Source organism: Castanea sativa, chromosome 8, assembly GCF_040712315.1.
Source record: "Castanea sativa cultivar Marrone di Chiusa Pesio chromosome 8, ASM4071231v1".
Classification (NCBI taxonomy): domain Eukaryota; kingdom Viridiplantae; phylum Streptophyta; class Magnoliopsida; order Fagales; family Fagaceae; genus Castanea; species Castanea sativa.
This window is the reverse complement of record NC_134020.1, coordinates 55133219-55159029: the sequence shown is the minus strand read 5'-3', so window position 1 is coordinate 55159029 and position 25811 is coordinate 55133219. Positions and strand designations below refer to the sequence as shown.

At 35.9% G+C, this 25811-nt stretch overlaps 3 protein-coding genes across 3 annotated transcripts; 1 reads left to right on the top strand and 2 right to left on the bottom strand.

The window, feature by feature from the left end:
* Positions 1-1538: 1538 nt before the first annotated feature.
* On the bottom strand, positions 1539-2465 carry LOC142607551 (uncharacterized). Its single transcript, XM_075779086.1, has one exon. It carries the CDS (start codon positions 2221-2223, stop codon positions 1807-1809), a length of 417 nt encoding a protein of 138 aa, XP_075635201.1. The 5' UTR covers positions 2224-2465; the 3' UTR covers positions 1539-1806.
* Positions 2466-12088: 9623 nt separating this feature from the next.
* Positions 12089-21215, bottom strand: LOC142607550 (uncharacterized). Its single transcript, XM_075779085.1, has 2 exons — positions 20667-21215; positions 12089-12402 (listed from the first exon to the last, which is right to left on the bottom strand). The coding sequence occupies exon 1, from the start codon at positions 21092-21094 to the stop codon at positions 20678-20680; it is 417 nt and encodes a 138-aa protein (XP_075635200.1). The 5' UTR covers positions 21095-21215; the 3' UTR covers positions 12089-12402; positions 20667-20677.
* LOC142606575 (uncharacterized) lies at positions 14827-16089 on the top strand. Its single transcript, XM_075777890.1, has 3 exons — positions 14827-14941; positions 15026-15259; positions 15527-16089. The coding sequence occupies exons 1-3, from the start codon at positions 14827-14829 to the stop codon at positions 16087-16089; spliced, it is 912 nt and encodes a 303-aa protein (XP_075634005.1).
* Positions 21216-25811: the final 4596 nt, after the last annotated feature.

Genomic DNA, 25811 nt, shown 5'->3' with positions numbered 1-25811 from the left:
TCATAATTTTTTTTACCACATCTCTAATGTGACAGAATGTAAATAGTAAACTATCACTTATACATAGACCCACTATTTTTTCTTTACCAAAGCCACATCACAATTATAGCAAAAAATTATGTAATCCCCGATTTTTCTTTTTTCAACGTTCCATATTGATGGCCTCCTTTTATAGTTGTGTATTAAATGCATCTATAATATTATATATTTGTGTCAATTGCAATTGCAATTGCAATTCCAATTCAGTCTGATACCTTTTTTGCAACAAATAAAATTTCATGACGTATTATAATTAATATAAATAAAGTAATGTTATGAATAGACCTATACAAAAGTAATGATATTAATTATCGTTTAGAAAAAAAAATATTATTAAAAAAGTTATTTTTGAGCATCGCCTTTTTGCAACTTTGGTAATTTCAATTGAACTTTTACAGTGTATAAACAATAATTTCATATAGGATAACGAAGTGATGTTATGAATAGACTTGTATGTAAAGTAGTGTTGTTTCAATTATAGTTCACCGACATAATAAGGTGCAAAAAGTCTTATTAAAAAATTTACTTCCGATCATTCTCTTTTTTGCGAGGTTGGTAATTTCAATTGGACCTTTTACAGTTTAATAACAATAAACCATTTACAATTAAATTCATTTTTACTTGAATGCCTTTTGAGTGAAATTTTTGATATATTTTTGTGTAAAACCCTCATTTCTTCTCCTTTTTGTTTGTGTGCTTATGTGTTTGTTTTTCCAAAAAAAAGAGTTAGACCTTTTCAAAAGGCTAAAAAGGGTCTTTTCCCATATCTTTCCAACAAAAAAAGAAAAAAAGAAAAAGAAATTCACGTCGGTTATGTTACCAAATAAGTATGGGTTAAAGTTATATGGATAGGGGTAAAAAAAAAAAAAAATCTTATGGCTCAGTTCAGTTTGTTTTTCATGATCTTTCAGTTGAAAAAAAGTCTTCGTAAATTGTAATTTTTATAAGCTTCACGCAATCAAATATGAAAAATGATGGGATGGCTTGTAAAAAGTACGAAAACAACACATTAGCATATTGATGATCAGCTTCGAAAAAATCATCAAATTGGAAATTCTTAACACGATGAAAGGTATTTGGATCTTATAATGATTGTGGTGATAAAAGTCCCTTTTGGTTTGCGTAGGACCCACGAGACATTGCACTCCCAATCCCAACCCATGAATGCTTGCCACGTATACAAAAAAAGAAAAAGAAAAAAGAAAAGATGAGCCTAAAGCACATCAGCAAGTAACGGTGGGCATAATGAAAACAAAGTTTTTTAATTGAGACGCCTGTGGACATAAGAATTGCAAAGCTAGTGGCTGGTGGGTGATCCATTTTATTCGAGATATAGTTTTAGATTACTTTAATTATAATATATTATGCTTAATTAGTACGAAACTCACAAATCTAAGTTTTAAAATTCAAGTTTGATTAACGAATTATGACCGATCAACATAACAATGTCTAATAAAAAAAAATGAATAGGCAAACTGGAAAAGTAAATGCGAAAGAAATTTGTGACAAAAAAATTAGAACTAAGTCAACTCAGAATAGAGAAGAGTTATGACAGAGAAAAGTAAGAAATTCTTACATAATTGGCAACAGATCTGTGTAGAAAGATTGTTATTGAACAATTTAGATAAAGTATGTACCATTTTAGGTACAGATTTAAACTGAGTACAAAATTCTCTCCGGCCTTAAAAAGTCTTTGATCTAAACAATTAACATACATCCATAAAATTCTAATATTCTTTTAACACTGAAACTTACCCCCCAATAAGATCACCAAAAGGCCAGAAGACCCAACAATCCATAGCTGACCAAAACAGGCAACAACGTGGCTGAATTCTGGCTACCACCATTGAAATTTTCATCAATAGGGTACAAAGTACCCGGTGGACCAGTTACGTATACCAGTGATGCTGGAGGAGGAGGAGGAGGAGGGCACTCTTGGGTTGGCGGCTTTTTGGGAGTAGGCGGCGGCAGCACTTCTGGTGGTGGCAGAGCTGGCGGTGACGGTGGTGGTGGACATGGCGATGGCGGCGGGGGTGATGGCGGTGGTGGTGATGGTGATGGTGGTGGTGGAGAGCTTTGAGTGCAAGCTGAGCACTTTTCATCAGCTGACCCCGGGATTGTGAAAACAACAATTACAAGGAACAAATTTAGTAGCCACCGTGGAGTGAATTTGAAAGGATGCATCTTTGTTGGCAAATTGATTGAGGCTAGGCTGGTTGATGGTTATATAGATGATGTGAACTTGGTTTCCAAGGTGTCTTGTGTGGTGGTTTTATGCTTGTGAACTTGATTGATTGGGAGGGGATGGAATAGAAGAAATTTGGTACAAGAGGAAGGTCAAGTTGGGTGTGAGAGAGCGGATTTGTTACGTTATTAAGTGCATGGGAAATGTAAAAGACTCAAAAAGGTCTTTCAATGGTTGGGTTTTTATTAAGGCCAAATTGATGTGAATGAGACTTCATACTTAAGGACTTTACAGTGTGTATATTATGTGTATAGCTTGTTGTACAACTACAAATGGAATAGCATTGCATGTGGATGGTCCAAATATTGGACCCCACTATACGCATTAAAACCCATATTGCATGCGAATTATATGTATTTCATAACCCATAATGGGTGGTGTCATTTGTATGATCAATGGGATTCTGCCATTCTGGCCTCTTCCATCATGTGGAAACTTTAGTCAAAGTGTAGCTTAAATGTTTTACACGTCACTATATTAGGCTTTGATAATATAATACTAGTAGCAACTAGATATGGTAGATGTGTGGAGAAGGCATTCTTAGAAATAAATAAGTGTGGAGAAGCATTATTGAAGCATGATAATATTCATAAGGACCTGCCTTATATAAATGGGGTTTGGACAGCCTTTCATTGGATGATATTTCAAGTTTGCATTGTATGAAGCTTTGATATTCACATGATAAACATTTTTTTTTTCGAATTCAGCATGTTGTGCATAATTAATGAACCAGACAAATTGGCTACTAATTTAAGAATTTCACTAATGTTAACATAATAAGATATGATTAAAATAACATTAAACTATCATACGAATCTTCCACTAATTCTACTTTTATCAATATTAATCTCAATTCACAACATGTTATCTTAGTAATCGTAAAAATAATAGTATTTTTTAAAATATATTTGAACTTATTGATAATTTAAAAGTGTGGTCCCCAATTCCCTAACTATATTGTTTTTTTGTTTCACTTCCAAATTGCCCATATTCCTTTTCTGATTGGTATTATGTGACCAATACATTATTGAAGCGTGATAATATTCATAAGAGCCTGCCTTATATAAATGGGGTTTGAACAGCCTTTCATTGGATGAGATTTCAAGTTTGCATTGTATGAAGCTTTGATCTTCACATGACAAACTTTTTTTTTCGAATTCAGCATGTTGTGCATAATTAATGAACCGGACAAATTGGCTAATAATTTAAGTATAATGTTTGGACACACAAACTATTTATAATCTTTTTCACAACTATTAACATAATAAGCTATGAGTAAGTGGGTTCCAGTTAGCTCAACTGGTAAAGTTTCTGATAGTTTAATAAAAGATCTGGGATTCAATCCCTACCTATACCAAAAATCTATTAGTGTCTTGATATGATAATAAAGAGCTATTATCAGGAGCGAACGTTATAGGTTAAAACTATCTCAAAAAAAAGAAAAAACTATGATTAAAATAACATTAAACTATTATACAAGTCTTCCACTAATTTTATTTTTATCAACATCAATCCCAGTTCACAACATGTTATCTTAGTAATCGTAAAAAATAATATTATTTTTTAAAATTTATTTGAACTTATTGATAATTTAAAAGTGTGGCTCCTGAATTCCCTAAATATACTTTTTTGTTTTTTTTTGCTTCACTTCCAAAACGCCCATATTCCTTTTCTGATTGGTATTATGTGACCAATACATTATGCATATCATTAAAAAAAAAAAGGTTTGAGAAAGAGAGTTTCAATAAGTGGCCATATATAAAGCACCATGTATCAATAATTTCAATTTGTCATTAGCTCAAGAGAGCCTTACCATCATATACAGATTCCACTTCCACCACATAAAATAGACACGTAAGGGTCACAACACAGCTCATCTCTCCCACGTATCGCCCCCAGTCAAGGAAGAAAAGTCACCATCTTTGTCTATTAATTGCATTTGCACCTGTTTGAATCATGAAGTCACAATCCGTTATTTCATCGAATTTTCTTCAATCTTCGGCTGTTTCTTATGAATAATTCTAGGTCTCATTGACTCATAGTTTCTTAGTCTTCTTTGCGTGTAAGAGTGGGGCTGCATGTAAAACGCTCTCAAATGGAATATATATATATATATATATATATATATATATATATATATATATATTTTTTTTTTTTTTTTTTTTTTTGAGAAGAAAAAGGTATATATTTTGACTAAGGTGTTGGATGCTGATACTACTAAGTGGACTTAAATCATTATGTTAAAACGACATTAAAGCTATTCAAATTAATATGCATGGGGAAAGCATCAATATAATATTCGGATAAACAACCATGATCTAGATCAATTCAAGAAAAATGACAACAGTTTATATACAATCTAACTAAATAAGTAAAAGTGAAAGGTCAACAAACGATTAGGTTGATCTACCCCAATTTTATGCCAGGAATCTTAACTATAATATAATTTTTATTTCAATTTTCCAGTTTATATACTATATTTCAGGCGAAAATGGACAAATGCTCCATTTCCCAAATTAATTAGGGAAATGCCCCTCTTGAGCCCTATAGCAAGTTACATGGAAGTTTTTTTTTTTTTTACCTATAACTCGACTTCATGGAGCTCGAGTTATAAAATGCCGCTATAGGTCTTTAAAAACGTCACTATAAGCTCCTTAAAACGTCGCTATAAGGCTTAACTTGATTTTGAGAAAATCAAGTTTCAAAAGAGGGGCATTTCCCTAATTAGTTTGGGAAAGGGGGCAACATGCTGATTTTTTTTTCGCGAAAAGGGTAAGAACCTATTTTGGCCCTATATTTCAATTTAAAATTGTTTCCAATCAAACAAGTCCAAAAATTATGTTGAGAAATTAAAAATTTGTCAACGAGGTTTTTATTTTTATTTTTAATCTTTATACTAAAACATAGTAAACTAGGATGAAGAATTCGCATATTTTACTAAATGATTGATAACGAAATTAAGTAATTTTAAGTCGCATATTGTTTTTCAAGAAGTCAAATTTGAGAATCTTTGTTCAACATGATAAAATCATTTTTCGTTATAATAATTTGATGATGTAAATGACATGACTATAAATCGATCATTGTAAATAAATGCACATTTGCAAAGATTAAAAGTTAGTTTTCCTTTTAAAAAAAAATTTGTTCGACGATGGTAATAAATTAAATTTAAATTAATAAAATCAATTGTAAACATTACATATTCTTAAGATTCTGTTTGGTTGAAAGTATGGAAAAATGGAATGATATAAAATAATTATTAAATTTCTTTATTGGTTAAGAAGAAGAATGATGATGAAAAATGTATTTCATGTGAATTTACTAAAAAAGTTGTTGGAAAATGACAAAATGATAGTTGGTGGATAGGAGAATGGTGAAAATGACTTAATTGCACATTCATTTTCACCTATATTTTATCCTCAATTTGGGGAGAAAAAAATCAGGCGAGTCCGGATGGAAAATATCCGGACCTCAATATTTTCCTCTCTATTTTACTTTGTTAACCAAACATCGAAAACTTACTCTTTCGCCCACTTTACCTTCCAAAACTTTTTATCCCTTCTATCCACCCCAACCAAAAAGAATGTAAAACTCCACAGAAGCGCTCAAGATTCAACAACATGTTTTGAATTTTTTGCAACATACTTTTCAAAATGATAATTAATTAAAGGGATGACCATAGGTAACTTCTGGGAGAGGCACAATCTAGGAATGAAATTCATAGGAGAATATGATTGGGGGGTACCAAAAGAGAGCACCATGGTGGGTGAACTTAACCTTGAAGTAATGTATGATAGGAGAGGGGACAAAAAGTTAGGAACAATGGAATCTGTACAAAGAGAAGAGTAAAAGATAAGAGATTAGTTAGAAAGGCACACCGACCCATTTTCTTAAAGCATCTTCCAACCCTTTTCTGGTTAGCCTTCATCTTATCTAGTCAACTTTCTCAATGATACAGCCAAAATTAAGTCCAATCAAGCAGTGCATATGGAACTTTCCTACTATACAATAGCCCTTGCTTTGATTACAGTCCTAGTATGGTAGTATCCCACTCCAATTATTAGAAGGATATAAAGTATTGTTGGAATAAAGACGAATGCAAGAATTGCGATGTAACATCCACCATACAAACAAAAAACTAAAACTAAAAAACAAAAACAGAAAAAGGGAAGGAAAAAAATTGTACATACGTGACAAACATAAATCAAATATATACATTCTTTTTTTTTTGGTAAACAATAATAGGGTTCACTAGGTTACGCTAGCCCCTAGGTAGGATGCTAGAGTTAAAGCTCTTAGGTTAACTCGTGTGGATGCCCACTAACAGACTCTTGCTGGCAGCGAAACTCGAACTTAAGTGGGTTAGACAAAGTGCCCTAGCCTTACCAACTGAGTCAAGCCCTCATTGACATACACTTTTTTTTTACAACATACAAGTTACAACTACATGATCTACACTACACATTGTTAAAAATAGAATGATCATATCTGCATGAGATAACTGTTTGTCTGTTACATCTCCGCCACCTCACATTTGAGATGCGGAGACATAGGTTAATAGAGGCTATAAATTTAGTGATGGTATTGCACAATTTGTCCATTAAAGAAGGTGGTATTGTCAAAATCTACACGCAGTGCAACCGTTACAAAAATAATAATAAAGCCCATTAAATGGTAAAGCACTATAAACTTATCAAGTGATAAGCCCAACATATGTGAGAATTTATACACTGCAACTGACCAAAAGGTCCAATTTTAATTCCAACATTATGCTCAGTGTACGTTCATTTGGGGAAGCCCGTGATTTAACGTTCGCGGTGAAAAAAGAGAAAAACTGTTTTCGTAGTCTAGCCCATTAGTCCAGACCACACGTAAGCCCACTGAAGATAATAGCCCCCAAAGCACACCCACAGAAGTTTAAAAATCAGACAGAAAAGGCATGAAGTCTTAAGAGAGAGCTAGAAAGAGAGAAAGAATGAGAGCAAGCATTAAGCCTCAAACTCCAATCACCCTAAACCTAAAAAATTACCAAAATACTTCCGAAACTTAAAAAATGACCGAAATACCTCCAAAACCTAAAAAATAACTGAAGCACCCCTGAAACCTAAAAAAATTATCAAAATATCCTGAAACCTAAAAAATGATCGAAATACCCCCAAAACCTAAAAAATGACAAAAATAACCCCAAAACTTAAAAAAAATGATTGATAAAAACCCCTAAAACCCAAATTATGACCAAAATACCCCTAAACATATAAGATGACCAAAATACATCTGAAACATCTAAAATTACAGTAATAGAGGTTTAGGGTATTTTGGATGTTTCAAGGATATTTTTGACAAATTAAAGATTCTAAGAGTCTTTCAGTCATTTTATAGGTTTAGAGGGAATTTCAGTAATTTTTTAGGTTTCGAGGGAATTTCGGTAATTTTTTAGGTTTTGGGGTTCTTTTGATCATCTTTTAGATTCTAAGGGTATTTTAGTCATTTTTTAGGTTACGAGGGAAATTCTGTCATCTTTTAGTTTTCGGGTTATTTCAATAATTTTTTTGGTTATTTTGGTAAATTTTTATGGTTTAGAAGTATTTTGGTCATTTTTAGGTTTTGGGGTATTTCAGTAATTTTTTAGGTTTCGGGAGTATTTTGGTCATTTTTAGGTTTCGAGGGTATTTTGGTCATTTTTTAGGTTTCGAGGATATTTTGGTATTTTTTGAGTTTCAAGGGTATTTTGGTCATTTTTTGGGTTTTGGGGGTATTTTGGTCATTTTTAGGTTTCGTGGGTATTTTGGTTATTTTTTGGGTTTTGGAAGTATTTTGGTTATTTTTAAGTTTCGGCGGTATTTTAGTAATTTTTTGGGTTTTGAGGGTACTTTGGTCATTTTTTGGGTTTTGTGGGTATTTTTGTTATTTTTGGGTTTTGAAAGTATTTTGGTCATTTTTAGGTTTTGAGGTATTTTGGTCTTTTTTTTGGGTTTCGGGGGTATTTTGGTTATTTTTAGGTTTCGGGGTATTTTGGTCATTTTTTGGGTTTCAATGGGTAATTTGGTCATTTTAGAGATTTTGGAGGTATTTTGGTCATTTTAGTAGTTTTTAAGCATATTTGGTGATTTTAGAGATATCAGGGGTATTTTGGTCATTTTAGAGGTTTTATGGTCATTTTGTTCATTTTAGATATTTTGGATGTCCAAGGGTGTATTGGTAATTTTGGAAGTGTAGGGGTATTTGTATCATTTTAGGTATTTAACGGTATTTTGATAATTTTAGAGGTCAAGAGGGTGTTCAAGTAGTTTTAGTTGTATTTGAGTCATATTAGGTTAAATGGGTGGGTTACTAATTAAATGAGTTGGGTTGGTAATAGATAATTAATTTATAAATAAACACGTCATAAATGGATAAATGGGTAATTACATACCCAACCCATTTATGACACATTGTAGAATTTCATGTTTTTTTTTTGTGGTGATATTGATATATTCAAATTTCTTTTGTTTTAAATTTTATATAATTTATGTTTCTTATTAACCCAACTGGACAAAAATCCTAGAGCCGCCCCAATGGAAACTGCCTTCTTAATTGCAATAACCACTCTTTACAAACATCTGCAAGCCTGTTATTTGCAAATGTGAGCATCTATGTCATGGTTTTTAAACCCGGACCGTTCAATGAACCGTAAATGAAAGAGGTTCAAGGTTTTTGAGGTTGGACAGTGGTTGAACCTTGATGACATCATAATTAATTTTTTAATTATTTAAAATATAAATAAATACTTTTAATTAGCACAAATAGAAAAATTAACTAAAATAGTCCAATTAAATAAAAGATGTATGTTTATATTTTTCATATCATAATTTTGACAAGGCAAACAAAAAATATCAAAGCTTAAGCAAACATATATATAATATTTCTTTACTTATTTTTATGTTGATTAGTTAAACTTGTGATAATAATAATAATCATAATAATTATAATTATAATTGTAATATAAGCATTATAACTTTAGAAGGATGCTTACCTTAAATAACATTACAAAAAAAAGAGGACACATTTAAAACGACATCAATATTGGCGGATGACAAAAGTAAAAAACAATTGAATGGTGAAATCTCTCTGTTAATCTTTTGGGCTTCATGAGGTCACGTGGTAGTGGTTTTGTCAGGCAAAACAGTCGGCACACTTAACAAAAACAAGAATACAGCTATAAAAGTTATTAGTGCATTACTCAAAAACAAGAAACAAGAGACAATATGAGGAGATGAGTTTCTAGCTGCTTCCTGCTGGGTGAAGTGTTGTCGAGAAGGAAAAGAAGAAAATAGGAGGTGGGGATGATGGGGAAGATATACTACCAGAAAAGTAACAGTGATGTTAGCAACTTCAATAACTTGGCTCTCTTTTCTTTTTTCCTCTCTCGCAATTTGTTTTTGTATTTTTTATATTCAACTTCTTTATGGATTGAGATCTATTTTCCTGCCAAATATTGTAAAAAAATAGAACCGAGCGAACCTCTAAAACCTGCTACAATTCTTAGAACCACACGGTTTGACTGTAGTTTGAGGGGTTCACGGTTAACTGGGTCGGACCGTACGGTCTAATCCGATCCGGTCCGAGTCTAAGAACCATGCTCTATGTGACACTACATTCGTATCACAACGCGTTCTCATTGAGCATCCAAGATCTTCAAGTATTAAGGTTACACAAAACCATGTAGGAGACTCAAATCCTTGGCCATCTTCAAAAGCATGCTTTGTAGCTCCTTCAAGCTATAACTCTTTTCCTGTGTATACAAATACAATCCATGAACTAGATGTTAACCTCTAGATTGGGAAAGGAAACTGCCATCATTAGTTTTTTTTTTTTTTTGTCACATTATTATTACCAACTATAATATCAAAGATATTATAGTTATTTTTTTGGACACTGGTTTTATTAAAGCATCCACATTAGTCCATGGATAGTCTTACAAAATGCAAAAAGTAACTCTTTTTACACATTTTGACAAAAAAAAAATACTCACATTAGTGGGTGTAAAATTGTGCAAAATATACACCGACTGTGTAAATGAACAATAACCATGTATATATACACGGTTACTATTCATGTGTAAACGATTTTTTTTCATTTTTTTTTCTCTCTCCTCTACCAAACTCCCTAACAATTGCAACAACCTAGTGCGCCAAAATAACCACCCAACCACCAAACCCAGTGCCACCACCAAACCCAGTGCCACCACCAAACACCGCAACCTAGCACAGAGAATTAACCCAAAATCAACAGAAAAGCAATTAGAAAATCCAACTCAAAATCAAGACAAACCCACTAAAAACCCAACTCAAAATCAATCAAAACTCATCAGTAAACCCAACCCAAAAACAGTCCGACCCCACTGGAAAACCCAGCCTAAACCATACTCAACGGAAAACTCACGTGAAATGCCCTACAGAGCCGCATCTGCTGCCACTACTTCCGCTCGATGGTCTTCCATTGCTACCGCCGAATCTTCCATTGTTGTAGTCGGTTAGGGGTGGGAAGCGAAGGGTCGTCGGTTGGGGGTGGGAGGCTAAGGGTCGGTGGTGGAAGAAGAGAGGGAGGGGGCGAAGGAAATAGGGAGGGCGAAAGCGAGAGGGAGGCCAAATCGACGGAGGGCTAAGGTGGCGAGCTGGATCGGAGGTGAGCTAGATCGATGGCGACGGCGGGCTGGGTAAGGAAGAGAGTGAGGGAAAGAGAGGAACGAGTGAGAGGTGAGAGAGCTGATGTTATGGGTGTTTATGAGAGAGAATGGTATTAATAAATAAATAAATAAAATATTTAATTAGAAAAGTTTTGTAAAATAGATAATTGATGTAGGTGTTTTGAAAATATGGTAGTGTAAAATTAAAAAAATAAAAATAAAATAAATTTTTAGTGTAAAATAGACGAAAATGTTTAGATAGACTGATGTGGTAGCTCTTAGAATGTTCTTATCAGGTGTAAAGTTGAAAAGTGACCATGGAAGAAATTGGCAATTTCTAGAGAGATGTGTGGGGCCCATAGTTTGGTGAAACCGAAGTTGATCTCATCCCCTGACAACTGAACTGACACACATGATCAGAATGAATGGAATGAACTCTCACTTCGGGCAAAATTTGGTAAATAGTATATTTTTTGGAAAAAAATTGATGAATAGTATGTATCTAAAAGTATTTAGTAAGTTGGACTGTTTTTTGAAAATCGAGTTCATGAAACTCGAGTTCGTGAAACTCGATTTCTACCTAAAATTGAGTTTTTCAAACTCGATTTAGACCTGATGTGATTAAAAAAAAAAAAAACAGATGAAACTTAAGGGAATCAAACACGAGTTTGGTTATTTTTCTTAAATGGAACTCGAGTTCCACTTTTTTTTTTTTTTTTTTTTTTTTACCTCAGGTCTAAATCGAGTTTGAGAAACTCGATTTTGAGTTGGAACTCGAGTTTCACAAACTCGATTTTCAAAAAACAATCCAACTTACTAATTACTTTTAGCCACATACTATTCACCGAATAGTTTTCTAAAAAAATGCTGTTGAGCAAATTTTGCCCTCACTTCGAGACGATCAGATGGTGTCGATTTTCTTGTTTGTTTCACGTCCACAGAGTAACCCATTTGCACATCGGTGTTTTTGGTGAATGAATCAGCACGTTTCACATGGACTTGTAAATTGCAATTTTTGAATTTCACACGTCTAGTTTCAGCCTCAAACCTTTTTTTTAAACGTTGCATATTGATGGCTTCCTTTTATAGTTGTGTATTAAATGCATCTATAATGTTTTTTTTTCCGCATAAACAGGGGATACATTAGATAAACATAAACAGTACAAGCACAACTCAACTACGGTCCACACTAGCCTAGGCTAAAACTACACATAAACAGTACACCAACCCACAAAGGGCAAGAACAAAACAACCTAGAACCTACTACCACAAACCACAAACCAACCTGCGAGAGCTAATAGCTGGTACCAAAACAAAACGCAAACAACTAGACCATTATTGACCACAATGACTCCTAGATGAAACAAAACTTATGGAGTCCCAATATAGATATTGCCACAAAAAGGTGGGGCATGTATCAACGCATGCCTCCTAACCCCTATTGAGGAGCCACCTGCAATCCAATATCAAGTTAGAAAATTCCATAGGGTAAACCACATTAGTATTCAATCATTTAGTAAAAGTAATGATATTAATTATGGTTTAGAAAAAAATATTATTAAAAAAGTTATTTTTGAGCCTTGCCTTTTTGCAATTTTGGTAATTTTAATTGACCTCTCACGGCTTATAAACGATAATTCCATGTCGTATAATAAAGTGATGTTATGAATAGACTTATATATAAAATAGAGTTGTTTCAATTGTAGTTCATCAACATAACAAGGTGTAAAATGTCTTATTAAAAAATTTATTTCTGATCATTCCCCTTTTTGCGAGGTTAATAATTTCAATTGGACCTTTTACAGTTTAATTGATGACAGTAAACTATTTACAATTAATCTCATCTTCACTTGAATGACTTTTAAGTGAAATTTGTGGCATATCTTTGTGTAAAATCCTTATTTCTTCTTCCTTTTGTGTGCTTATGTGTTTGTTTTTCAAAAAAAAAAAACGTTAGATCTTTTCCTAAGGCAAAAAAGGGTCTTTCCCCTACATGATCTTTCAGTTGTAAATTTTTTTTACTAAATTGTAATTTTAAAAGCTTCACGCAATCAAATATGAAAAATAGTAGGATGGCTTGTTAAAAAGTACGAAAACAACACATTAGCATATTGATAATCAGTTTTTAAAAAGTCATCAAATTGGAAATTCTTAACACGATAAAAGGTTTTTGGATCTTATAATGATTGTGGTGATAAAAATCCCTTTTGGTTTGCGTAGGACCCACGAGACATTCCACTCCCAACCCATGAATGCTTGCCACGTGTACCAAAAAAAAAAGGATGAGCCTAAGCACATCAGCAAGTAACGGTGGGCATAATGAAAACAAAGTCTTTTAATCGAGACGCCAGTGGACATAAGAATTGCTAAGCTGGTGCCTAGTGGCTACTGGCTAGTGGGTGATTCATTTTATTCAAGATATAGTTTTAGATTACTTTAATTATAATATATGCTTAATTAGTACGAAACTAATTACAAATCTAAGTTTTAAAATTAAGCATTGTGGGGTGATCAGAACCCAAATTTGATTAACGAATTCTAACGGATTAACATAATAATGTCTAATAAAAAAAAAGAATAGGCAAAATGGAAAAGTAAATGCGAAGAAATTTGTGACAAAAAATTAGAACTAAGTCAACTTAAAATACCCTTAGTGCAATGGTTACTCCACAAGTATAAGTGCTTGTGGGGTGTGGGGGGTAAGGGCGGAGGTTCAAGTCTCCAAAAGGGAGCTTTACACACATATACACTTAGATTAAACTAGAGTAAAAATTTTATCTTGTATTAAAAATAAAAATAAAAATAAAAAGACAACTCAGAGTAGAGAAGAGTTATGACTAAGAAATTTTTACATAATTGGCAACAATCGGTGCAGAAAGATTGTTATTGAACAATTTGGATATAGTATGTGATTAGGAAAATTCTGGACCAACCCTAGAAAGGGACGACTAAACTCAAAGTTAAAGATCTTCCCTTAAAAGGGACGATCAGGCCCTGAGAGGGACGATTGGCCCCTATAAAGGTGATCAGTTCCCACTAGGGATGATCAGTCCCTACAGGGATGATCAGTCCCTACAGGGATTATCGTCCCTACAAGGGACGATCAGTCCTAGAAGAGAGACGATCAACCCTAGGGTTTCCCCACGGCTTATGTGGGACCTATTCACAGAACCTTACATGGAAATTACTTACACATCACGACCAAAGCCCTTACCATGCAATCAGATCTCTTATATGTGGAAAGGCAATCCCGAATATCTGAGGACCCTTCTCTTTACAAGGAAACTCTACCGTATTAAGGGATTCGAGTCAGCTTTCTACCACTATATAAACCTCCAGCCTAACCTTTCTTGAGATATGTAAATTCTCCCTAACTCTTACGCTCTTGAGTTCTTGGAGATTCTTCTATTATGACTTAACCTTCAGAGGGTCTTTGACCGGTACCCCATTGGTGCCATTTGATTGGTTCTTCTCTTTTGTTCTTTAAGTACATCCATTAGCACGTGTGTGGACGATTAACTCACTGATGATTTTTGTGCATTATCAGTTGGCACCGTCTGTGGGGACGAGTGATAAGCCATATCGCTGTTTCAAAGACAAATAGTTGTATGATCCAGACACAATCAATGGCCACCACCAACCAAGAGACCAAGAATCCTCCCAATGCATTGGAGAGGTAGGTGCAAACCCTGGCCATAGTAGTTGAATGGCTTACACAACAAAACCACGAGTTTGAACAACAGTTGGAGCAGCAGAATGATCAGGAGCCGAACGATCAGAACGACGGGCAGAATAGGGATGAACGCAACAACGATCGTCCTCAGATGAATGACCATTAAGAGAGGGACAACCAAGAGGAAAGCAATGCCATCAGTAGATGGGACTAGTAGGATACAAGTTGTCCCTCCAAGCTGGAAGTTGGCGCATTGCGCATGGCGCAAGAGAAGCAAACGATGAAAGAGAATATGGATATGATAATGAATGCCTTGAAGGTTCAAGTGTCCACTAGCTTGGACAAACTAGTCCATCGTACCGACTTTCCTTTCATTGCACCGATCACATCTTTCCCCCTTCAGCCAAGTTTAGAATGCCTCAAGTGGAAGCCTACGATGGATCGAGGGATCCCATCGACCACCTGGAATCATTCAAAACCCTCATGCATCTGCAAGTAGTTCTAGACAAGATCATGTGCAGAGCCTTCCCCACTACACTCAAAGGACTAGCCCAAGTGTGGTTCAGCAAGATAACTCCCAATACCATCTCAACCTTCAAGGAGTTGAATGGGCTTTTCATCACACATTTCATTGGAGGTCAGTGATACAAGAGGTCCTTGGCAAGCCTCCTAAACATCAAGCAACGGGATAACGAGAGCTTAAGGTCGTATGTCATTCGGTTCAACAAGGAGGCACTACTAATTGACGAAGCCGAAGGTAAGGTCCTGGTCACGGCCTTTACCAACGGACTCCAATCCAGAAAGTTCTTATTCTTAGTTTACTAGAACGACCCAAAGACCATGGCTGACATGTTATACTGAGCCACGAAGTATATGAACACTGAGGATGGCGTGATTGCCATAGGGCGCGGACCAAAGAAGCAAGAGAAGCATGACGATCCCCATCTAGAGAAGGGAAGGAAGGAAGCTAAAACAGGTGATAAAAGGGATGAACGAAGGTCAAGACCCCCACCAAGGCGAATGGCCAACTTCACTCTGCTCAACACCTCACTTGATCAGGTCTTGATGCAAATCAGGGACGACCCCGCTTTGGCATGGCCTGGTAAGCTAAAGGGAAAACCAAACAGAAGGTCGAGGAATAAATACTACCACTTCCATTGTGACCATGGGCACGACACCTCCAATTGCTATGACCTAAAGCAACAGATAGAAGTTTTCATTAGGCAAGGAAAATTGCAACGGTTTGTAGGGCAAGAGAAGGCTGGTGAAAACTCGCCAAAGGACCAAGAACCAAACCGATGGGTTGAGGAGCAACCTAGGGCCTCACTTAGAGAGATAAGAGTGATTGTCGGGGGAGGCACAATGATCAAATCCTCAAAGAAAGCAAGGAAGACGTACCTACGATTGTGCAAAATGTCCAACTCACCGGTCATCCACCCAAGCTTTCTCGAATGGACGACCCAGTGATCAGCTTAACTGAAGAGGATGCCCGACGGGTCCATCACCCACATGATGATGCCTTGGTGATCAATCTGACCATTACAGACTTTAATACCTAACTGGTCCTAGTGGACAATAGAAGCTTAGCTGACATCCTCTACTATCCAGCCTTCTAATAGATGAGGATCGGTAGGGAACGACTCACACCATCAGACGCCCCTCTAGTGGGCTTTGGTGGAACGAAGGTCATACCCATCGAATCTGTTACGTTGCTAGTCACTATCGGCACCTATCCTCAACAAATCACACGAGATGTCACTTTCTTGATAGTGGATTCCTCGTTAACTTACAATACCATCATAGGGCGACCAACACTCAACGCATGAAAGGCAGCCACATTCATATATCACCTACTGTTGAAGTTCCCTACGGAGTATGTGATAAGAGAGGCTCGAGGAGATCAGGTGGTAGCCCGAGAGTGCTATGTAGCCATGCTGGAGATGGATGAATAAGTGATCACTGTGAACATTGAAGAGCGACGAGTAAATGTAGAGCCAATGGGGGGTCGAAGACCATCTCCTTGGACGAAAGACACCCGGATCTGGTCATTCGCATTAGCACGCAGGCTAGCCCTTCAATTTGAGATGAGCTGATCCTTTTCCTAAGGAACAACCTGGACATCTTCACTTGGAGCCATGAATATATGCTTGGGATTGACCCGAGCATCATGGTCCACCAACTTAATGTTACCCTATCCTTTCCACCCGTTCACCAAAGAAAACGAGTCTTTGCTCAAAAAAGGGACAATGTCATAGCCGAAGTGGTTCATAAACTGTTGGGTGCAAGCTTCATTAAAGAGGTTTACTACCTTGAATGGTTAGCCAATGTGGTCATGGTCAAGAAAGTAGATGGGAAGTAGAGAATATGTGTGGACTCAGTGACCTAAATAAAGCTTGTCCAAAGGATAGCTACCCCCTCCCACGGATTGACCTCCTTGTGGATTCGATGACCGGACACCAATTGTTAAGCTTCATGGATGCTTTCTCCGGTTACAACCAGATCAAGCTTAAGGAGTCAGACTAAAAGAAGACATCATTCTTCACTAGCCAATAAGGTAGCTCGACGACACACAAAGTTATAAAAACCCTTTGAGCGAAAAAGCTCTTGGGGTTTATAGCAATAGAAAAATTCCTCTAGAGTAAGGGAGAAATTGTCCCCACTAAGTTGACCCTATAGCACCTCTGCTTCGATGAAAATCCTCTAGGCATTCAGGGCTATCTGACTAAAAGATACACCCAAATAAGAAGCCAACCGATGATGCAGGGTAGAGAAGGGGAGATGAAGCCCTGATATGAAGGCAGTCTCATAAAAACTTACGCCAGGGAACCTCCCATCATAACACTTTTCCCCTATGTCACCCTTCCTAATGGGCACATTGTCAGGGATTTAGAAACGGGGTCTCAGTCTACTAAAAACCTTGTCTCTTATGTCAACGGGGAAATCATGAATAGACCAGTCATCGGGCAGAATGACCTCCCGTGGTCATTGCCCCGAAGGGCTGGCCTCGCTTGATGAAGATTTTGATGACAAACTCCTATCGGATACTGATGAGTCATCTGACGAGTATTCAAGCCTAGGACTAGACAAGTCGTTGTTCGAACCTATGCGGATTGACGGGGTATGCTCACTCGTCGCTTCACTATCTCCAGACATCCCCCACCTACAAGTGACGAATGAAAGCTAAGATTCTACTCCACTTCCTACGTGTACAAACCAACCACAAAGAAAAGGAAACGAGAAAGTGGGAAAGAGAAAAAAGATAGACCGATGGAGCATACCTAAGAAACGGACGAATAATAAAACCGACAAAGCTAGGATACCGATGAAGCTCAAAATCGATGATTGAGCTCTGGGATTAAAATGGAAGAAATTTCAAATAATGAGGACAATAACGGCATTGGACTATTTATAGGATGACATGACACAGAAAATGAAGCGCCGCAACGCTTGATTCTATGAATTAGAGGGTGACACATGTCACTAGCCCTGTTCGAAAGGCATAATTACCCCTATTTATGACGCATGCCAGTAAGACAAGGAATTAATGACAACTCCGTAACCCGTCGACCATCCCGACGACTCATGGAATGGGGGACAACTGATGAGGAAAATTCTGGACCAACCCAAGAAAGGGACAACTAAACTCGAAGTTAAAGATCGTCCCTCAAAATGGACGATCAAGCCCTAAGAGTGACGATTAACCCCTATAAGGGTGATCAGTCCCCACTAGGGACGATCGGTCCCTGAAGAGAGACGACTAATCCCCTTGAAAAACAATCCTTCAAGGGCCAATGAGTCAAATGACTCTTGATCCGGAATACCCATCCCTAGGGTTTCCCTAAGGCTTATGTGGGGCACATTCACACAATCGTACATGGAAATTACTTGCACATCACGAACAAAGCCCCTATCGCACAATTAGATCTCTTCTATATGGAAAGACAATCCTGAATATCTGGGGACCCTTCTCTCTACAGGGAAACTCCCCCGTATCAAGGGATTCGAGTCAACTTTCTACCACTATATAAACCTCCAGCCTAACCTTTCTTAAGGTACGAGAATTCTCCCTAACTCTTGCACTCTTGAGTTTTTAGAGATTCTTCTATTACTAACTTAATCTTCAGAGAGCCTTTGGCCAGTACTCCACCGGTGCCCTTTGATTGGTTCTTATCTTTTATTCTTTAAGTACATCTATCGGCACGTGTGTGGACGATTAACTCATTGACGATTAACTCATTGACGATTTTTGTGCATCATTAGTATTGTGGGGTACAATAATTTCGAGTAAGGTAATCACGCCACGTGTCACGCCTGGCCGAGAAGGACAATTAGTGGGCCGAGGAGGCCACGCCCTCTGATTTGGTGATCACGTCATCAATGCACCATCAGAATAGGCTCTACTGTGCAAAAAGGGCTTTGGGAAGGGGGATGACATTGATGTGATTGAAAAGCTAAAGACTACCACACATTTAATGCATCTCACCAAACCTTCTGGCCACATTTAGATGGAGAAGACCCGTAAACAGTGTTGCCTTGGGTGCCACATCTCACAGGGACTCGAAGAGGATGCTAGATGGGACTAGCACTTTGGGGATGACCTGCGCGATCAATGGGTGGAAGGCTAGGAACATCTGAAAAGGTCTATATAAAATAAAATATCCCCCATGAGAGAAAGGGGGTGGGAGATAGAGAAAAAGAAATCGATGTAGTCTCAAGAACAATATCTGTAATCTGTCCTTAAGAGAGTGAAATATAAGAATCAACCTCCTCGGCCTAGGTCTGAGGACCATTTTTACTATACAAATTATTCCAGTTTCATCCTACTATGATTTTAGCCCACCGTGATTGTTAACTAAACTCATTAAAACCTAGATTTCTAGCCGACTTTCTACAAATTCATTGTATTGGGCTATTTGGGCCTATTCCCTTCCTATTTTGGGCTTAAGTGCAAGCGTGACCCTACAAGTATGTACCATGTTAGGTACATATTTAAACTAAGTACAAAATTCTCTCAGGCCTTAAAAAGTCTTTGATGTAAACAATTCACATATATCCGTAGGACTGTAAACGAGCCGAGTTTTGTTGAGTAGTACATGTTTAAGCTTCGCTCATCAAGAAAAATCAAAAGCTAGAGCTTCTCTTGAGCTTGTGACAAGCCTAAAAATAATATTTGAGCTTGAGCTTGAGTTTGTGGGAAAGCCAAAAAGTTTAAACTTGACTTGGCTTGATTAATTAGTCAACCTAAACTCGGGCTTAATATCAGGCTCAAATTCGAGTTCAGGTCAAGTTTTTGAGCTTGAAATCTAAAAAAAATTACATTATTAAATGCTTAAATCTCTAAAATTAAGAAAAATGAGAAAGAAAATAGTATACTCATTTTATCATGCATCTAGTTTTACTTATGATTAGCTATTATTCACATTAATAATTTACATAATTAAATTCATTCATTCATCATTCCTTATCTACAGCTTCAGCAATTGTTTAAAATACAATTTTTACATTCACGTTAGATGGTAAAGGACTAGAAAAATACATGTTTGTAACTATCATAAATGAGAAAATACTAACATGTTTCATAACTTTATTTTAGATGATTGATAGGGAAGGATCATATGTAGCCTACTTAATTATATATTTATTTTTAAATGTAACTATAGTCTAAAGTGGTTCTTGATCAATTTAAAGGAAAGGAAAAAATTAAAGTAATATAGGTAGTGGTCTCACGTTGGCCATGTCATTATTAAGATATGTGTAATGAGTATATTTAGCTAACACATATAAAATAAATGAGTCTATACTTGAATTGTTGTGTATCAAGCCTAATAGCTCACGAGTTTGTTCATGAACAAATTTTTTTGCTTGGGCTTGGTTTGTTTATTAAATGAGCCTAAAACTAAGGCTCAAGCTTGACTTATTTATAAACCAACAAACATGAACAAGCTTTTTATCAAGCCGAGCTCGAGTTGTTCATGCTCGGTTTAGTTCATTTACAACCTTATATATCCGTAAAATTCTAATTTTCTTTTGACGCTGAAACTTACCCCTAATAAGATCACCAAAAAGCAAGAAGACCCAATAATCCACAGCTGACCAAAACAGGCAACACCGTGGCTGAATTCTGGCTACCACCATTGAAATCTTCATCAATACGGTACAAAGTACCCGGTGGACCAGTTATGTACATCATTGATGCTGGTGGAGGAGGGCAGTCTTGGGTTGGTTTTGGTGGTGGTGGTGGACATGGCAATGGCAGTGGTGGTGATGGTGGCAGTGGATATGGCAATGGCGGTGGTGGTGGGGAGCTTTGAGTGCAAGTTGAGCACTGTGGTGGTAATGGTGGTGGTGGTGGTGGTGGAGAGTTTTGAGTGCAAGCTGAGCACTTTTCATCAGCTGACCCCGGGATTGTGAAAACAACAATTACAAGGAACAAATTTTGTAGCCACCGTGGATTGAATTTGAAAAGATGCATCTTTGTTGGCAAATTGATTGAGGCTAGGCTGGTTGATGGTTATATAGATGATGTGAACTTGGTTTCCAAGATGTCTTGTGTGTTGGTTTTATTTTTGTGAACTTGATTGATTGGGAGAGTATGAAATAGTTAGAAGAAATTTGGTACAACAGGAAGGTCAAGTTGGGTGTGAGAGAGCGTTTTTGTTACGTTATTAAGTGCACGGGAAATGTAATAAAAGACTGAAAAAGTCAAAAGGTCCGTCTTTCAATATGGGTGGGTTTTTATTAAGGCCAAATTGATGTGAATGAGACTTCATACTTAAGGACTTTCTGACAGCTTCTCAAAAAAAAAAAAAAAAAAAACTTTCTGACAGTGTGTATGTTATGTGTATAGCTTGTTGTACAAAGGGATTAGCATTGCATGTGGATGGTCCAAATATTGGACCCCACTATACGCATTAAAACCCATATTGCATGAGAATTATATGTATTTCATAACCCATAATGGGCGGTGTCATTTGTATAATCAAAGGGATTCTGCCATTCTGGCCTTCCATCATGTGAAAATTTTAGTCAAAGTGCAGCTTAAATGTGTTACACGACACTATATTAGGCTTTGATAATATAATACTAGTAGCAACTAGATATGGTAGATGTGGAGAAGGCATTCTTAGAAATAAATAAGTGTGGAGAAGCATTATTGAAGCATGATAATATTCATAAGGACCTGCCTTATATAAATGGGATTTGGACAGCCTTTCATTGGATGAGATTTCAAGTTTGCATTGTATGAAGCTTTGATCTTCACATGATAAACTCTTTTTTTATTTATTTTTTTCGAATTGATCAGCATGTTGTGCATAATTAATGAACCAGACAAATTGGCTAATAATTTAAGAATTTCACAAATATTAACATAATAAGCTATGATTAAAATAACATTAAACTATCATACGAGTCTTCTACTAATTTTATTTTTATCAACATCAATCATAGTACACAACATGTTATCTTAGTTATCGTAAAAATAATAGTATTTTTTAAAATATATTTGAACTTATTGATAATTTAAAAGTGTGATCCCCGATTTCCTAAGAGTCCGTTTGGATAGAACTTATTTTGCTGAAACTGAAAACTGAAAACACTGTAGCAAAATAATTTTTAAATGTGTGAATAGTACTGTGAGACCCATTTTTAATGAAAAAGTTGCTGAAAAGTAAAATTTGTGGGACCCATAAACAGTGCATTTGTGCACTGTTTATGGCTGAAAAGTCAAACCTTGCGGCTGGGTTAAAAAAAAAAAAAAAAAAAAAAAAGGAAGCAAAACGCAGACGTGGACGTGTAGACTTGGATCCAAACGCCCTCTAAATATACTCTCTCTTTTTTTCTTTTTTCTTTTTTTTGTTTCACTTCCAAAATGCCCATATTCCTTTTCTGATTGGTATTATGTGACCAATACATTATGTATATCATTACGAAAAGGTTTGAGAAAGAGAGTTGCAATAAGTGGCCATATATAAAGCTCCACATATCAATATTGTCAATTTGTCATTAGCTCAAGAAAGCCTTACCAAACATATCAATATTGTCAATTGTCAATATTGTCAATTTCATCTTCACATGATATACAGATTTCACCAAACAAAATATACGCATTAGGGTCAAAACACAGCTCATCTCTCCCACATTTGGCCCCCAATCAAGGAACAAAAGTCACCATCTTTGTCTATTGCATTTGCACTGGTTTGAATCATGAAGTCATATTATAATATGACTTCATTACGTTATTTCATCGAATTTTCTTCAGTCATCGGGCTGTTTCTTATAAATAATTCTAGGTCTCATTGACTCATAGTTTCTTATTCTTCTTTGCGTGTAAGAGTGGGGCTGCATGGAAACGCTCGCAAATGGTATATATATATATTTTTTTTAGAAGAAAATGGTATATATTTTGACTAAGGTGTTGGATGCTGATACTACTAAATGGACTTAAATCATTATGTTAAAAGGAAATTAAAGCTATTCAAATTAATATGCATCGGGAAAGCATCAATATAATATTCGGATAAACAACCATGATCTAGATCAATTCAAGAAAAATGATTTTATATACAATCTAACTAAATAAGTAAAAGTGAAAGGTCAACAAACGACTAGGTTGATCTACTCCAATTTTATGCCGAGAATCTCAACTATAATATAATTTTATTTCAATTGTCCCTCAAATTTAAATTTTTTTTCCAATCAAACTAGTCCAAAAATTATGTTAAGAAATTAAAGTTTTGTCATCGAGGTTTTTTTTAATCTTATATACTAAAACATAGTAAATTAGGATGGCCAATTTGCATATGTTACTAAATGATTGATAACGAAATTAAGTAATTTTAAGTTGCATATTGTTTTTCAAGAAGTCAAATTTGAGACTCTTCGTTCAACATGATAATTATCATTTTTAGTTACAATATTTCGATGATGTAAATGACATGAGTAGTATAAATCGATCATTGTAATTAAATACACATCTGCATAGATTAAAAGTTAGTTTTCCTTTTTAAAAAAATTAATAAAAAAACCTGTGTTCATGTGTGGATGATAATCAATTAAATTTTAGTGAAATTAATAAAATTAATTGCAAAAATTACATATTCTTAAGATTTTGTTTAGTTGAGAGAATGGAAAAAGGAAATGATAGAAAATAACTATAAATTTTCTTTAGGCAAAAATACTATTTTGGTCCTTACATTTTAGGGTTATAGTCAATTTGATCTTTATATTTTAGTAGTAATCAATTTGATCCATGTTATTTTTAATTTTTTAGCTTACAATTAATTTGGTCCTTACCACTAACTCATTAACAAAAAATGCCTACGTGGCTAATGGAGTGCATCGTTGGCATGCTTACTGTTGATGTGGCTACTTAAATAGCAATAAAAAAATGTTAATTAATATTAAATCATACCATGTCAATATTTTAATTAAGAAAATAAATAAACAAAATAAAAATCTTTAAAAAAAAAAATTCCTTGTATGGAATTACTAAAACCGTAGCCACTCATTACTAGAGGAATATCATCAAACATTCATATTCAAGCATAAAAAAAAAATCTGGCTTCTGTCCAATGGCCAGTGCCACTGGACACATTGGATTCACAACACGTGTCTAGTCTTGGACACGTGTCACCAATCCAACATGTCCACTGGCCACTAGACAAAAGCTAAACCCTAAAAAAAAAAAAAAAATCAAGTATCAACACATTCAAACTCTCACACCACAAATTCAAATCAATGCTCACACTGTCGTTATCAATGAAGCCCAAGCAAAGAAGGTCCAAATTGGTCAGTTGCTCTCATTCATCAACATCGGTACCATTGACGGCAACAAACCCACCACAGCCAATCGCAATTCTCCCTCACCATTCACCACCATGAGCCACCATCGAGGTGGTCTCCTTGCGCTCTCCCTCTCTCTACTTTTCTTGGACTACCGACTCAGTCTCTCCTTTGATTTGTGATGGTGTGAGGATTTGGGTTGTTTGATGGTTCAAAATATGTATTAGTGGTGGTTGAAATTTGATTTTAGGGTCTAGTGGTGGTGCTAGATTGTGGAGGTGGTGGTGGATTTGGATTTGGTGGTGGGGATGGACTGTTGGGTGGTGGTAATTTAGGTTTGGTGATGGTGGATCTAGATTAGTGGTGATGCTAAACTGTTGAGGTGGTGGTGGTGATTTGGGATGTGGTGGCCTGGTGGATTTGAGTTAAGTGGTGAAAATATTTAGCAACCAAAAAAAAAATGCTAGAAAGTAAAAAACAAAATTGAAAAAAGATGTGAAAATCTGTTTGGTTACCAAGAAATGTTAAGAAAATCAAAAGAAAATAATAAAATTGGTAATGATGCCAAAATCGTTAGTTGGATCACTCGTTTAATCTGGAGCTTTAGAAGATCTTGTAGGACCTGCAAGATAAAGAGAGTTGATCAAAGAGACCACCAGATTGTGCCTGTTGGGGGAGTCTCCGATGCTTAAGTTAGTATCGGCCTATATCTTTTTTACTATAGATAGCAATTTGTAGTGGTTTTTGACATACCTTAGAAAATGGACAGATTGTCCCATTTATAGGTGACTTAGGTAGCTGTTGGACATAAATGAAGGTGATTATTACCCTAATTGTAACGTTCTTTATCTTGATGAGAGAGTTTAAGACCTTTGATGGTCGTTATTGAATGTGTTGGGTGGTTACTCATCTATCTTTGATGGCCTACTTATGACGCAATGATCGTCCATTAAGATGGACGACCTTAATGGTTTTTATGGACTCATCAGTTGCCCCCCATTCCCAAGTCTGATTTTGTTTTATGCTGGTCAGACTTAGGGAATGTTCTTGACTGGTTTAGATTCAGACTTCTTTATCATCAACTACTTTCTTCTTTAAGAATGGTAGTATTTTTGTGATGACTTCTTAGTATCTGCCTTTTGAAGGTCTTTTTGGACGTTCGAGGGATCATAGCTTGATCTTGAAAGTGAGCTAATTTCTTTGGATGATCATTTTTTATTACTACTGAAGAGCAAGCTAATTTCTTTGGATGACCATTTTTTATCACTTTGATGCTTCTTCTTTCATTCATTCTCTGGTTGTCACGTTTAATATTCTTGATCTGTGTGTGACTTGCATTTGTGTGAGAATCCTTGTTTGCTTACACTCATCTAAGCGTATTTAGTCACTTAGCCACTTTTCAGTGA